Source organism: Harpia harpyja, chromosome 20 (assembly GCF_026419915.1).
Source record: "Harpia harpyja isolate bHarHar1 chromosome 20, bHarHar1 primary haplotype, whole genome shotgun sequence".
Taxonomy (NCBI): domain Eukaryota; kingdom Metazoa; phylum Chordata; class Aves; order Accipitriformes; family Accipitridae; genus Harpia; species Harpia harpyja.
The window spans coordinates 17,367,337-17,383,398 of NC_068959.1; the positions used below are offsets into that span (position 1 = coordinate 17,367,337).

The 16,062-nt window shown below is 46.7% G+C and overlaps 1 protein-coding gene across 2 annotated transcripts in view; it reads right to left on the reverse strand.

Annotated features, from left to right (window-relative positions):
* The window catches only part of PANK3 (pantothenate kinase 3), a 288,950-nt gene extending 279,809 nt beyond the window's left edge, over positions 1-9,141 (reverse strand). The window contains exon 1 of one of the 2 annotated variants that reach the window (XR_008239485.1): positions 8,852-9,134. Coding sequence is in view for 1 of the 2 variants with exons in the window: in XM_052816251.1 (XP_052672211.1) it covers positions 8,852-8,879 (28 nt within the window). In the remaining variant the exon portion in view is untranslated. Of the gene's footprint in view, positions 1-8,851 lie in introns of both variants that reach the window. The other variant, XM_052816251.1, reaches the window with a different exon arrangement.
* Positions 9,142-16,062: the final 6,921 nt, after the last annotated feature.

Here is a 16,062-nt window from a genome sequence, read left to right on the forward strand (position 1 = left end):
CCATGATTTGAATATGCCTGTGTCAATAAATCTTCCTAACTGTGTGCAGAGAAACAAATACTCAGCAACCCTACAGCAAAGACAACATCTTCATCTGAGAGTTTCCCCACTGTCATATCCCAGAAACTGTGTTTAAAACTTAATTTGTAAGTTTAAGAAAGATCCTGAACATCCAGCTGGGAAGCTTGTATTTTTATTTCCCAACTGATACTATAACTTGCTGAACTGTTTGGGGTTTTGGGGGGTAGGGATTTTTTGCTGGTTTTTTGTTTGTTTGGGTTTTGTTTGGTTTGGTTTTTTTGTGGTTTGGGGTTTTTTTCCAATATTCTGTAGAGTTCCAATTTATTTCTTCAGATGCAATTCATATTACAGAAGCATGAAACTCAGGAACAAAACTGAAAGATGCTAACATGTTCATCGTAAGATGTAATTACTTTGGACTTACATTACCAGTGGGATCTATCCTTGAGAAGAACGGCCTACCAAAATATTTTAATCTATTTAGTCAAGGCTTCCTGCATGCCAGTTCATGTATAACATGAGTGCAAAAGTTAAAAAAAAACAAAACCAACCAACCAACCAAACAAAAAAACCACAAAAAACCACCCAACTTAAAAGTTGCCTCAACTTTCAGGAACAGATGTCTGGAAAATATTGTCAGATATTAACAAAAAAGATTGAGTCAGTAACCTTACTCTTCTTGAAAAACAAAATTTAAATACAAGGTTAAATTCTGTGAGCAAAATCTAGCTCCAAGTGGGAATAAGGAAGTTCTATAAAAGTGATATCTGTTCTATAAACCTGATATCTGTTCTATAAAGTTGAGGTCTAAGCATATGGCTAAGCATAAATTCACATATGAATTGACTTTACAACTGCATAACTCTGGACATACGAAAGTTTGTCATCTTACTGTTTGACCACAATTAATTGATGATTTATTAAGTGACCTCACTAAGTTTCAGCCTCTTGTCATATACAATGTCACAAGACCAATACCGAAAAAGGGAAGTTGACTAACCCAGCAGACCAGAAAGTGTTTGTAGGTCCAACCCACTCAGAATTTAAATAGGATGCTGCAAGCCAAGTACTACCTAAAATACTTTGGATCCTTCCTACTCAGTGGGCCTACTGAATAACTAGGACCTAATCTTCCACAAGGAGAAAGAGAGGGGAACACCTGAAAGTTCAAGTGATGAGCTTAAGGAAGATTTGGTGCAAGTCACGCCTGTTTGTCAGAAGATCCACCACATCCCATGTTAAATGATCCAAAAGGCTTTTGCAAATATAGCATTAGTCACATCTCTCAAAATCTTAAGGTTTACGAATCTTGTATACCAAGTAAAAATAAGAACAGTTGAACTGTAAGGAAGTTTATTCCATAATTCAAGTGAGAACATATTTTATGCTGAAAAATGGGATCATGCTGTACAGTATCAGTTTTCTGGGTTAACTGAGTGATCTTAACAGCCATTTAAAGATTTTGAGACTGAGCTTTCAGTTTTCACCTCTGCAACAAACCCCAAGAAGTTTCACACTTTTCTATTGAAAATTTGTCAAGATTTGGCTAGTAAGTACATTGCTCAAATTTCATTTGCAAGGTGGAGGAGTTCTGACAAGCAACTGGGCCCATGTACTGTTAACTTACTCCTTGTACCAGCAACCCAGAAGATACTACACAAGGATTCTTGTGTAAGTAAGCCACTCTTGATTGATTTATATACAGGTCTAGCCAGGAAAATTAAAGCCATTTCATTTTCCAAACACAGAAGGGGATACACATACACATATGTATATATGGCAAGCGCACAATCAGTTGAACTGTAGCTGCAATTTTGGGACTGCAGGGATACAAGATTTATCCATGCTTGAGCTACCTTTAAATATTAGAAATACACCAATTCTACAGAGTTAGAACGTAATTGTACATGGACACAACATGGAAACCTTGTGAACTCTCCTCCTATTGCTGCAGCCTTCAAATCAGTTTGCTTTGGGTGGATCTTGGCTCAGGATCCATCCTATCTGGATGCAGGTGAAATGGAGAAAACGGGAACCCATGTGAAAACACCAGTTCCTCTTCCAATTACTGAAAAAGTGATTTCATTTGCAGGATTAAAATAAGGCCACAGAGAGATTCAGGATGGAGGACTACTCAGAAAATATACTGTGGAGAGCATGCTCCAGTTTCCTACAAGACTTGCCCTTCAGAGGGCAGCCAGGCTAATTGTGGCAATGGCTAAAGATGACATACCTACTTTAAGTCATGCCATACATACAGGGAACCTGTGCATTACTTTACACTACGTATATGAGCACTCCGCTCAAGGTGATGTTGCTACTCCTTGAGGCATGTTTGAAGCACAAGAGTTGTCACCCTTACATATGGTATCTACAGCATATATACCAGCATCTGTAGCTGGTACAGTCTCTCAAATCCATGAAAAATTTAATTCTGTCAGTCTTGTATTTGAAAGCTGTCTTGGAACAAGACAAAAATAGCATGGCACATACCTTGGGCTGAGAATATATAAATGATTCTATAAAAAGTATTTTTATACTTGTATCTGTGGGTCATGCTTCTTTGAGTGAGAGATTTAAGAGCAGAATGACGGCAGCACAATCTTTTGAAAAAATATCCCCAGACATCAGCTTGATCCTTACGGCAGTCATAGTTAAAGAAACATGCCTGGCTGAGACCAGTACCAATTGCACAACTTCATTCCAAGCTTATAGCTCTGCAGATACCAGGTTTGAGGACCTGCGCAACTGTAGCTATCATTCCACAGCTTCAATTCATGTGGAGAGTCGATGCACCTGCATTAAAACTGGGCTTTTTCTGCAGCTGTATAGGGATTTGGTCATTAAAAGATTTCTCTCAGCTCTTCCTCTTTATAACTGTTCCTATTCCTAGGAAGACTCCACAAAAAGTGATGCACAGCTCAGAAATATTCCTTGCTGAGAATTTAACTGCTATTCACAGAACAAATCCAGCGTCCTGTCTTTTCAAAGTTCAGTTCCTCTCTGCAGAGGTCAGCTGCAATTTGAAAAAAGAAAAGCAGGAACTGAGCTTTTTACTCAACAAGCCAAATTGCCTTGGATAGACTACCTAAAACCGCTTCAAAAACATGCATTCTGCTTTTAGTAAGTCAAGCCAGGCTCTATTTAAGAATACATAAAATACGTATTTTTACTATCTGAGAAGAGACAAATATGCAAAGTAGAACACAAACTGGGAAGTCAACACCCATAAGGTTTAATACGATACGTCACACCAAATTGAACTGTCTCCAACAGGACAGCAAAAGGAGTATCACAATATCCAACCTCCCCAATTCCAAATCCAGAATTTCTTTCACTCCCCAGCTCTGCCAGCAGCCACTGTGGTCCCTACGTAGACACAGCAACCAGGAACCTTTGCTATAAAGCAACAGACTGTTCCATACATGCTGTGAAAATAGCTTTGAGAGGCAACCTGCTCAGAGTTAAAAACATGATCTTTAAGAGGATTCCCTAGAACTGCTTCCTGCAATGTAGAAAGGCACTTCCTGCATGGGAAGAGGGCTGTCACAAGGTGCTGTGGTCAAGTAATGATGCAGCAGTTCTGCCTAGTAAGAAAACCCATGCTGATGGCTGTTGGTCGTTTTTTAAATTATTCTTTAGAGCTACACAGGGAGGCCTCAATCTCTTGTGTTTGCGCTTTTCAAGTTCTTGGTGTACATAGCTTCTGGCAGCAATCTTAAGGTTACTTATATCTTATCATATAAGGTCTTTATATGCCAAAAGGAAGTAATTACAGTAAAAAGCCTCTCATGCCAACACAAGCACAAAGGCTGAAGTGTTCTCCTTTTCTACGGGTTCTGCTTCAGCAGAGCAGAGGACCTTCGAAGTTCTCCACCCAAACCACATACTAGTATTTTGACTTTGTACACCCATTTTGGATCCAAAGCTGCAGGAACTACACACTCAGAGACTTAACTACTTAACCCCTATTCAGTCAAGCATAAAGTTCTTCAGTTTAACGCTCTATTTGTATTTACCTTTTAAAGACTGAGAAACTTTGCCAGGTTACTGGCAAACTCTTTTCTATGAACATAATGACACATCAGAAACACAAACACCTTTAAAATACTTCCTTCTCACTGTAAGATAAAATAACAGCCTGGGTCAACGCTGCATTAAATTAACAACAAGAAGAGTAGCTACCTCCTAATTCAAGCAGGGAGCTTTGCACCATAAAAAAAAAAAAAAAAAAAATTCACAGCTGTCAGTGACAGCAGAGAACAGGCTACCAGATTTTGTCTCATCTTTGTAAGAAAGTTTACATATTATCAAGATATAGGACTGTTGCACTTCAAGTACAACCACAGCTTGGGGAACAACTGCCAAAGCGTGCTGCAGTTCGTGATTCTATATTGGCTTAAAATACAAGAAAGGAAAATGATCACGGAATCACATGGAAACTTAAGTTTACTTCTGCCAGCACTGCAACAATTCTTTATGAAAGTATGCAGATTATCAGTTCTGATACACAAAACTCATCTTCTAATTCAGCTCAGTATGTAGCCTTTGATAACGGAACTAACCTTGATCCCATTCTTATCCGATTACTGACAAGACAAACAAGTTAACTATAGAAAAGTTATACTGAACTACTACACAGTTAGTGTTCATAAACACAGAAACTTAAACTAAATGTATCTTGCAGTTTCTCCAAATGCATTTTCCTCTACATACATGTATACACTCTTATGCTTCCAGTATGTCCCTAAAACATCTGCATACAGCAGAGTAAAAATTAATGGTAAACTCTAACACCTAAATCAGCTAGCAGTCTAAGGTAGCTAACATGTCCAATGGGACAAGTTAAGAGAAAACACATCGAAGGTTGTTGAACTGCTAAATCAAGTGGGATTAACCTGATGGCTAGGCAGCAAAGTGCCTTTGCGGTACCCATGTTACACGAATGTGTGCCTATGAGCCTCTACAGAGCAGAACTGCACATCAACCGTCCTTAGCCCTTGAGACACCGGAGAGTTTCTCTGCTTAACTAGTTTTCTAACAGGTTTTTGGTTCAAATATCCCAAGTCCAGCTCAAAACAGATTTGGGCTGGACAGAATTAACACCCGAATTAAATGTATCTGACATGCGCTGTCACATCCTCCCATTTCCCTCATGGGAAAATTTCTCCATCAAACTCTGTAAACCCACCACACTTTCCCACTCAGCCACCTCTAATCACACTACAGAAAGGCCACATTTACCAGTGGGAGGACAGGTGGTAATCAGCAATTACTGCAACTGCTCTTCATTAGGTTTACCACATCTACAAGTGGATACCATGTAAAGCTAACACAAGCCAAAACGTTGCTTTCATCTTCTCCCTCCTTGCTCATTCTGTTAATTTTGTTGACATTTCAGCAGCAGCCTCTTTGGGGATAGCTGCTTTTATTATAGTGAGATACAGCATGCAGAGGCATAATCTAACACTTACAGATGCAAACACAGTATAAACTGGGTCTGGCAGTATTAACCCATTATTAGAAGTACATTTTTCAACTGCAGTGAAATGAGAGCCTGTAACATCTACTGTGGGCTACTAATCAGCTTTCGAGGACTAGTAAGAAAATGCTAGGATACCACAAGACTAAGCAGCAAGTTCTATGAACAGAAAAATCCCTTTAAAAGATATTCTCCAGCAACTTAAATGGATTTTTCATCAATTTTACTACACAAATCCTGCACGGGATCACTGTGTCCACAATGACTACATGTATCCATAGAATCACATTAGAGAAAATAAACTTAAGATTTTCATCTTTTCTTTATATTGATACAGCGTTTTGTGAATCTCTGCTATGTACTTTCATAAGTTAATGTGTCTCAACTCGTCTGAATGGAAATGCAGGCATTTGCTCTCAAACTTTTTTTAATAAACTATTAAAAGCAGCAAACTGTAAGAAGTAACATACACTGCGTACTAAGTATTAGAAGTTTTTGCCTTTCCTTCAGCAGTCCATTAGACTCCAGAGCCAAGATGAAGAACTCCACTTCCCCTGAAGAGGACAGCTTGCTGGCACTTCCCTCCTCTTGATTGCCTCGCCTTCCCCTGCCAACATGAAGAGCTCTCTCAGAATGAGTGGCTCCTCTCCTCCCTTTAGACAGATCTCACACAGCAGCAGTTCTGCAAGACTCTTGGCTCTCACGTTTATCATCTCCACCCCCAAATAACCTTTGGAAATTTCTCTTACGAGAGCCAGCCATTCTTCCCCATAGGCATTTCCTTAGAAGAGCCATCATGCAACTGCTGGTTGGAAGGGTCCCCTGTAGGTCATCCACTCCAACCTCTCAGTCCCACTAGCAGGAAAATTGCCAACACTAGATGAGGTCAACTACGGCTTTGACCAGCCGAGACTTGAAGACCTCTAAAGTTTTGCAAGAATCCACCAAGGATAGAGGCTCCACAACCTCTCCAGCTTCCACTGCTACACTAACTACTTAGTACAAGGTTTTCCTAATTTGAATTTCTGTTATCCTCCTTGAAAATGCCTATCACCTCCCATCACCTGCAAAAGAAATTTAAATGGCCCTTTACTAGCCTCTTTCAAGACAGCCAATCTCAGAAGCCACGTTCCACAAATTCAGCTGCGTTTCTCAGTTTTACAACAACAAAGTATACTTGTCTCCATTTTACCCTCACCTCTCTTATGACAGACATGACACTTAAGTCAGTGCAATCATGCTTTCTTTCATTCTAAACATCACAGATAAAAGTACAGGTAGCCTAAAGCTATCTTTTCAATTCCACTTTGCAGGCTCTCACAAGAGACTAATGACCTCTTATTAAATAACGATTAACCATTTTTCCCCTGCACCAAATCTGGCTCCAGCACAGATGATTAAATACTCACTTCACCTAAGAAACATATACCCACTCAGCAACTGTACTGAAAAGTATAAGTACAACTGTCTTAACTAAATAATTTGTAACTAGACAGTCTAAAAGTGGTATTGTGAGCCCAACTCAGCTTGCAGGTCAGTTTGAGCATACAAGCCAAATGGACAGCAGTAGTTGGGCACCAAAGCCCCCGAACATCAATGGACTTTTCCATCTTCAGTGCTTTTGTGGATCTGCCCCTCTTCGAACATTCAGCTGCTCTCCCACTTCAGCCAGTGTGACTAACCAGGAGCAGAGATCTGCAGAATGAGCCTAGAGTTCTCTGCCTATGAAACTAAGTGCTATTATCTTTAAAAAAGCCACTGGCTTCAAAATATGTTAAAGAGTCAAGATGAAACAAACAATGCCGTTTGACACTATTCTTCCCTTCCACTGCTTCTGCAGTTCTAATTGTTTCTGATTCCCATCATAAAACCAACATTGAAGTTCAGGTTCAAGAACTGGAAGAGTGTAACTACAAATCTAGCGTATTTAAGCAGTTAAAACTTCTTGGTAACATTTGGCATTATTATTTAAACATGAGGTTTAAATCCACCACTACAGAAAACAAGTCTTTGAGGCCCAACAGAGACAGTTCTGAAATTACCAGGTTTCTGCAGTAGAAGCAGCCACACTCTCACCATTTTAAATTACCAAGCCACTATAACGTCTTACAGCCAATTACTGCTTCAGAGTCTTGATATCATTCCTTAAATATTACACCAGGGAAAAAAATGCTGTCTGAACTGTACTCTTCATAAACGTGATTACAGTCAATTCAGCGATTTCCACACACTGGCACTAATAAGAGGTGATGGCTAATTGTGTGCTTCACATTCACAAATGTGCGATGCACATTTAGGGTTTCCTTAACACATCACAAGAAACAAAGTATTTTCACAGCCAAACTCAACTGCATGTCTATAGCTATTTCTAGAGCTACGCTAAAACTTCCTGTGTTAAAAACGTTTGGTGATTTTCTTCTTATTGGGCTGGTCAAACAATATATTTAAAATACACACTTCCAATATACTCTCTCAAGCTGTACGCTTGTCATTAGACAGGCGTGTCATATGACTGAGAATAACAGTAGGCCTAGCTCTTTAGAGCTAGACATCTTTTCCATACAGTAACTCACCCTGAAAATAAGTCTTTAAGTATGATGACAAAGATAAAAAAAGCCTTAATCAGTGGAGTGATACCTGCACCCCTTTCAGCTCAGGTACACCCGTGTAAGTTTGACAGCTGTGCTGACTTGCACAGCTGTGCATCTGTTACACTGGGAAAACACCGCTTGTAGGTAGGCTAACTTTACCCAATCCAGTTCTCTGTTCCCACAAAAACGCATGGGTATTCCGAGACGTTTTGTCTGCATTCACCTGGGTCTGAACCATGTTTGTGCCCTCCAAAACAAATACGGTACTCCTGAATAGTAAGAAATGTTATTACAGCTGTGCTTGTTAAAGGGGAGCGTTCAGCGTATTTTAATGAAAGACTTGTACCCAAGTATTAACAAATACTCTCTCTCAAAAAAAATCCGAAGCTGATTAGCCCTTAAAAAGCAAAACCGTAGCAACTGCAGCCGCCTGCGCAGGTGTTCAGGACACCGATTAAGCGCCGTCTCCACTAAAAACAGCACCCATCCCCCAAGCCCCGGTTACGTTACTTTCTATTCAAAGAGAAGCCCTCCCAACGCGAACGCAAGGTCTGCAAGACCACCCGAGCCCTGCAGCCCCACTGAAAAGGGACGCGCAGGAGCCAGCAGAGAGTCTCGGCCGGCGGCTTCCAAGTTCAGGGAGCGGAGCGCCCCGCCGGAGCGGCCCCCGGTGCCCCCGCGCCCCGCCATGGCGGTACGACCGCCGCCTCCCCCCGCCCGGCGCGGCGGAACGCGCCGCGGCGGCCCGCGGCCTTACACGGCTTCTTGGCATCCTTGATCTTCATGGTGCGGCGGCGACGGCGGCCCGGTTCGCCGGCCGGCTGGGGCGGGCGGGGCGCGGCGCCGCGCTCGGGGTGGGTCTCCGGCCCCTCGCCTGATGGGGCGGGAAGCGGCGGCGGCGGCTCCTCGGGGCCGGCCCTCGGTCTCCTGATCCGCGGGCGGTGGGCGGCGGGCGCCCGCCTCCTCGGGAGCGGCGCTGGCAGCGCCCACCGCTACGCCCGCGGCCCGGGCAGGCGCTCGTCCAGCGGCGGCATCGGCGTTCGGGCTGGGGCGGGGGAGACGGGGCGGGAGGCGGCGCGGAGCGGCCCTCACGCCCGGCCCGGCGCGGCGGCCGCGTCCCGCTGCGAGGCGCCGAGCATCAGCCCCGGGGCCGCCGCGTGGCGCCGCGGAGGGCAGCCCTTCCCGCCGCCTCGGGGCACGGCGGCGGCCGGGGAGAGCGGCCCGGGGCGGCCCCTGCGGGCGGAGGACGCGGGAAAGGCCCCGCTCGGGCGCGGCCGGCGCGCAGGGGCTGCCCGCCGCCGCCCGCGGGCCCCCTCTCGGCAGGAGGGCGGCCCCGGCCCCCTGCGGCGGCCCCCGGCCGAGACGGACGCGGCGGCCCGGCGCGCACCCCCTCCGGCACAAGATGGCGGCCGGCACCGGGGAGCCGCGGCCGCGCCACACAATGGGGCCGAGGCAGCGCAGCGGCTCCTGCGCGCCCGCTCCGCCGCAGCGCTGCCCCCCCCTCCCCCGCCCCGTCACGGGGCGGCGCGAGGCGCGCCGGGAGCCGCAGTCCGGCCCAGTCCGCCCCGCCGCGCTCGGCCTACAGCTCCCGGCGCGCCGCGCGGCGCCCTCCGCCCGCCGGTCACCCCACGGCCCCGCCGACCAATCGGGAGGCGCCACCGCCTGGAGGGGGCGGGGGCGGGGCGGGGCACGGGCGGCTCGCGCGTGCCGAGGGAAGGCGGGCGGGCGGTTCCTGTCAGCCCTGAGGCGGCGGCGGCGGCGGCGGCGGCGGCGGCGGCGGCGGCGGCGGCGGCGGCGGCGGCGGGCGGGCGGGCGGGCGGGCGGGCGGGCGGTTCCTGTCAGTCAGCCCTGAGGCGGCGGCGGCCTCCCGCCGCCCCGGCCCCTCTGCCGTCTCTCCGGCGGGCAGGCCGCTGCCACTGGGCCGCGGCGGCTGCGTCGGTCGTGTGGAAGCGGGGCACGCCCCAGGGCCCCCCCCCAAAGAGGCAAGAGGGGCCTGCGCTGGCGTGGCAGCTGCCACTGTGGAGCCGGGGTGCCAGACTGCGCTAGTGCCGCCCCGGAGTTCCCCCTCTGCGCGGCTCCTGAGGTCTGACTACCACATGAACGCTCTTTGACAGTAAATAAAGAAGGAAGCTGAAGCTGATTTTTCATTTTGCCCTGACTGCGACTGGAAGTGCTCACACAACCACACGCCAGCAGCAGTTCAGGAAATTGCTCCTTTGATTAGCCGGTGCCTGGACTCCCATAACTGCACGAGTAACTCCAGTCCGCAGGAAGTTTCTCCTCACGCAGTACAAGGACAGGCTGATACTTAGTGCCCCATCACGAGAGTTGTGGGGAGTCTCTCCTTTCTGTGGACAGCTGGAGGGAAGCTCACTGACCGTGGCAGGACATGACGAGGTCTCTAACCTGCTGCTCGCAGCTCTGAGTTTCCCAGCAAGAACTCGTAATAGAGCAGACAGCCATTTTTTTTCCCCACCCCTTTGTGATAAAGTGGCATGTAATTCTAGATCAATTACTGTGATCGAGGATGGATCTGAAAGCTATGGTCCAGAAGGAAGATTTGGGCATCAGCTCTGTCTCGGAAGCTGAAGTTTCCGTGTGTGTCTGGAGTTTTGCTTTGGCAAAAGTCTCCTTTCAAGCCACCCTTCACAAACCAAGGAAAGACCAAATCCTCAACTTCCTGGGCAAGTGGTTTACTCAGAAACCTATTGTGTAGAAACAGGAACTGCCATCTCTTCATCCTCCATTCCCCCGCTGCCCCTAAACACGTACCAAAAACCCTTTTACTCCATACCAAGTGACCTTTGCTTAGTCCTGGTCAGTACCTTCCTTCAGCAAAGGATTTTGGATGTTGGACCCCAGAAGAGGACAGTGTTTGCTTACAGCCTACTACAGGGCAAGAATTCAGATGTAGCCCTGTCCTCAGTTCCTGCTCGGTAGGTCCAGCAGAGCTTTGCTCCCCACGCTGGCCACCTTGTGCGCAACAAGTGAGCCCAGATGCCTCATTTAGGGTTCGGTGTCTGCTTTGAGCCCTGGTATTTTGTTGGGTGTCATTCTAAAACCTGTCATAAAAGGATTTCTTCTTTATTTTCGTCCAGAGTCTTACATTAAAAAAAGCAAAATTCTCATGTGGCTGCTATCTCCCGTTTATCAAGTTTGCTTTCTGAAATGTCTGTATTTGGAAAACTTACTCTGAAATCTTCTTAATGTTTACTTCTTGTCCTTTAAAGGAAGTTAAGAGTGTATTAACAAGGCTGCAGAACTGCTCTCTTCCTGTAAGCTGCATGTAGTTGTGGAAATTCCCATATGTTATTCTCAAAGAGAGGAAATTTTGGTGTGGCTTTGAGGTTTTTCACTGCAATGTAGTTTACTATTGAAATTTTAAACACAAGCATTTACATACATGTTAGGGAATACAGAAATTTAGCTGCTACCTGGAAGTTAACTTGTGCCCGTTCATAAATACGTACTGTGATCGTAAGATAGAATCTTTAATTTCCTGCCCGTCACCAGACTATGCAGTGTGGAATGTTTTGTGTAAAATGAGCTATCCCGTGTCGCACAGACATCTCTGGTGGGGTTGGGGAAAACAGATCTGCAGTGAGTTTTTTTTTCAGTACCTTAATCCTGAGGCATTTTTTTCCAGCGCCTGCACTCTGTCTGTGTTTCCTACACACCTTCTAACTCTAGAGGAAATGAAATACCATCCCTGGGAAATGCCAGTAATAAACATACACATGCAACCCAGAAAAACAAGAAGAAGGTAGTCTACAGCCTGACAGCTGTCCAATTCCTGCTGACTTGAAACAGGCAGAAAACTTCCTGACTCAGCCTTTCATTGAGGAAATTATGATTCTCCCTTTCCAGCAATGCAGATTTGGTGATTACTTTCCTAGCCTCTGACTTCTGTCAAGGACAAAAACCAGATACTTTGTGCATGGGTTTCTTAAGAGCAAGTTCTGAATTTGAATACGCTGGATGCCCACTTTAAGCTATTTTATCTAGAAAACCCCCTTAATTCATATCCCCATGTGAAAAATAGGAATAAATAAAGGGCTCTGTGATAATTAATGAACTGAGGGCTGTTCAATTAAAACCAAGATCAGCAAATCTGAAAGTTCAGTTTAAGTACTGCTTCACAAGAAGGTGAAATGCTTTAGCTGAACATCATCAGCTAAGATGGAATATATGAAAAAAGAAGCCAAGTTCAACTCCTAGCTATCTTTATTCCATCTCAGAGTAGAAGTTTTAAGCTCAAACTAAAAGTTTTAACACAGGTCTGTGAGAGGCTCAGAACATTCCTTAATTTGCAGATCAAGTTGATTTATAGGTTATGAGCACTTCTAGATTGGAGTTGTTTGTATATCAGCCAGCACGCTGCTTTGAATATCCCATAAGAATAAATAAATCTGAAGGTGAATGTATGATTGGCTATATAAATGTGTGTATATGTATTTATATAACCAATTCCAAGTGATAGTTGTTAATGACTATCCTAAAGTACTATACTGTGTCTGTGTGGTAGGAAACCACATAAGAGGATTCTACATGAACAATATACCTGAAGGCAAGGACTTTTTTTTTAAAACCAGTATTACTTACAAAGATGTTTTGGGGTGAGACAAAAATTATTTTATTGCTATATTAGAGTCTCATTTATTTATTGGTATGACCAAGTTGATCTATCTGGATCTTAGTGCCTTAAACCATACTTTTGTATTTAACTCAACATAGTAAAAAAAGAAAAAAAATAATAAAAAAAAACCCCTACACCCCAACAATTCAATGAGTGCTTTACCCAGAAGAAACTAGGGCAGTTTAATAGACGCAAAATATGCTGGCATGTAAGTAAGGAATTTTAAGTTCCTCTAGAGTAACTGCCTGTTGTGCATGCTTTTATCACATGCTAGGTAAAAGCATGATAGCATCTCGTGTGCTGTAAAGCCCCAACGTAAATTACCTTGCGGTATTTGGTTCCTGTAACCTTCCTCTGCATGCAAAGTGTCTAAGGCAGGGCTGAGTCATTTGCCTGTCATTAACAACCCTTCTCAGTGCAGGACTGTGGCTTCAGTTGCTTGTCACCTCACAAAAATTCAGTTTCCTCAAGTGAAAATTTCATGTTTATTGTCAGCCTTGTGCTATTTCTTCTGCCATGTTTTTTGTTTTCAAGGATGATGCTAGGGAATAGCCCTGCGCTGGACCAAAGCCTCTTGCCATTTTGCCAGGGTGGTGAAATCTGTACCTAAGTTCTGGCTTTTTCTGTCTTTGCAGAAATGCATCCCCTGCCCTAGTGCAGGATCTGAGTCTCAGCACTGGAGACAAGGTTGTGGGGCAGGATAAAGGTGCCAGTGCAGGAGCATGGGATAGCAGTGCACAGCCAGCAGCCTGGAGTGGCACAGGGTCCAGGTTCGCTGGAAGACTGGACCACTGGAAATGTAATGGACAGATTCCTGGTGAGTTTTGAGCTATCCCCTGAGCACAAAAGCCATTGTTCCTGTGGGACTCATTTGACCCTCTTTCCTCCCTTCCACACCTCTCTGAGGTGGGATGTGTACTCTTCATTCCCAGGTAAGACACAACAGTTGTAAAAGATTATTTTTATGGAGAAGGAGTGATCCTAGTGCCACGGGGACAAGAGTCATAGACAGTAGGAGAAGGCAGTGTCATCTCCAGACTATCATCTTGAGCATCACTTCGCTTTGAAAGCACAAAAGCCCTGGGAAAGGAGAAGGTCAAGAGATCATGTAGGAACAAGATGCAAAGCTATGCAAGTCTCGCAGCAGCTTCTGTTCCTCCTGCTTGTGAGACTATGGGATGCCCCTATGTGTCATGGTATAAGTTTAAGCTTCCTCATACTAATAAGTACTGCTTGTACCGTGTGTGCACTCCATTACATGCCCGAGGGGTTTCTTGCTGCCTTGCAGGGCTCTCTGAGGGCTGCGGGTGCTCAGAGGAACGGCTGTGCTTTCTTGCATAGACAAGAGGTATCACGGGCTGCAGGGGTGTGCACCTACCAGCTCGGAGTAGAACCCTGCTGGGTAATAAACTCTGCAGGCATGCAGTGCTTATGTTTCAGCACGTGTGAGCAAACAGCAGCAGAATTAGGGTAGAAACAGCAGAATCAGTTGTTATTCCATAAGGTGCTAGCACCAAAGTAATGGTGGTACTATCAACAGCAGCCTCGTGACGCTGCTGTTATGACACTGTCCTGAGGCTGCTGCAGTGCACAGGCACCATCTGCCAGCCCAGGGAGCCATCGTCCTGCTGCGGAGGGATGGTGCTGAAGAAGTGTTGGACACCCTCAGGTCTCACACACGCCGTCCCGGGGCTCATCAGGGTCATACTCCTGCTGCCAGTTCCTGCAGATTCCTGGGGTAAACTGCGGGCGCCTGACCACAGTGACCCCGTGCCAAGTTGCAGGTCATGGGGACAGCAGGGGCTCCTTTCCTCACTGGAGCAATGTGAACAATGCTAGGAAGTTGATGGCACAGGATCAATAAAACCTGAGGAATTATTATTTAAAACTTCCCAGAAAATCCGTGTATCACATATGCTCCTATGAGGAGCGGCTGAAGACTTTGGGCTTGTCTAGTCTGGGGAGAAGGAGGCTGAGGGGCGACCTTGCTCTCTGCAGCCTCCTGATGAGGGGAAGTGGAGAGGGAGGCGGTGATCTCTTCTCCCTGGTACCCAGTGATAGGACGTGTGGGAACGGTTCAAAGCTGCGCCAGGGGAGGTTTACACTGGACATTGGGAAGCATTTCTTTACCAAGATGGCAGTCAAACACTGGAACAGGCTTCCTACAGAGGTGGTCGATGCCCCAAGCCTGTGCGTGTTTAAGAGGCATTTGGACAATGCCCTTAATAACATGCTTTAACTTGGTCAGCCCTGCATTGCTCAGGCAGTTGGACTGGATGATCGTTGTAGGTCCCTTCCAACTGAAATAGTCTGGCCTATTCTATTCTATTCTATTCTATTCTATTCTATTCTATTCTATTCTATTCTATTCTATTCTATTCTATTCTATTCTATTCTATTCTATTCTATTCTATTCTATTCTATTCTATTCTGCTCCCAGACGCCCCGCCGAGCGGAGCGGGACGGGCCGCGCCCTGCGGCGCCACCTGCTGGCGGACCCCGCGCCGCGCCGCGCCCCGCGCCGGAGAGGGTTGGGGGGCGGGGGGGGCTGCCCTGGTCGTGGCGTTTGTCCGCGCTCTCGTTGTGTTTCGAATAACCGTACCCACAAGCGAGGAAACGAACGACCGCAAGCCAGGGAGTGGGAGGGGGACAGAGCGGCCTCAGCCGGGGGAAGCGACTCGCCTGGGGACCCCGACACGGGTGGCGGTGGCCACGCCAGCAGGGCCCGCGGCAGTGCCAGGGCGTCAGGGTCTGGCCCCGGCGTGGGGCAGAGACGTGCGGTGGCAGCGCGAGGGTGGATCAGCGCTGGGTCTGGGCTAGCAGAGCTGAAGGATGCGGGTGTGCGCCGTAGAGCCTGAAGGCTCCTACCCGTGGCTGGCAGTACCGCCTCTGGGCTCCCGTCCTGCTTCAGCGGTGGGGCCCAAGGGCCAGTTTGGGGCAACTCATTTGACGTGCGCCTCAGCTGTCCTCAAAAGCTATAGGGCACATCCTGGAAAACATTCTGGCTCAGCTCACGCACAGAACGATACTGGACTTGCCACCTAGTGATCCAGTCTGATATCTCGCCGGGCCTTAAGCCGAAGGGATTACTCAAGAGCACCATGGGCTTGGCAAAACCAAGCCAGTTCTGCCTGTCTAGCCCACTGAACTGTGAGGCTGTCTTGTGTAAGCTGAAGTAGGAACTGGGAGGTGATTTGTAAATGAGGTCACAGAGACCAGAAGTGACAGGACCCCCAGACAACAACGCAAAACCCGCAGCCAAACACCCTGCGAACAGCAACACCATCTAACTATTCCCCACCGACTGTAAAAAAACAAAGATAAAGGAACAC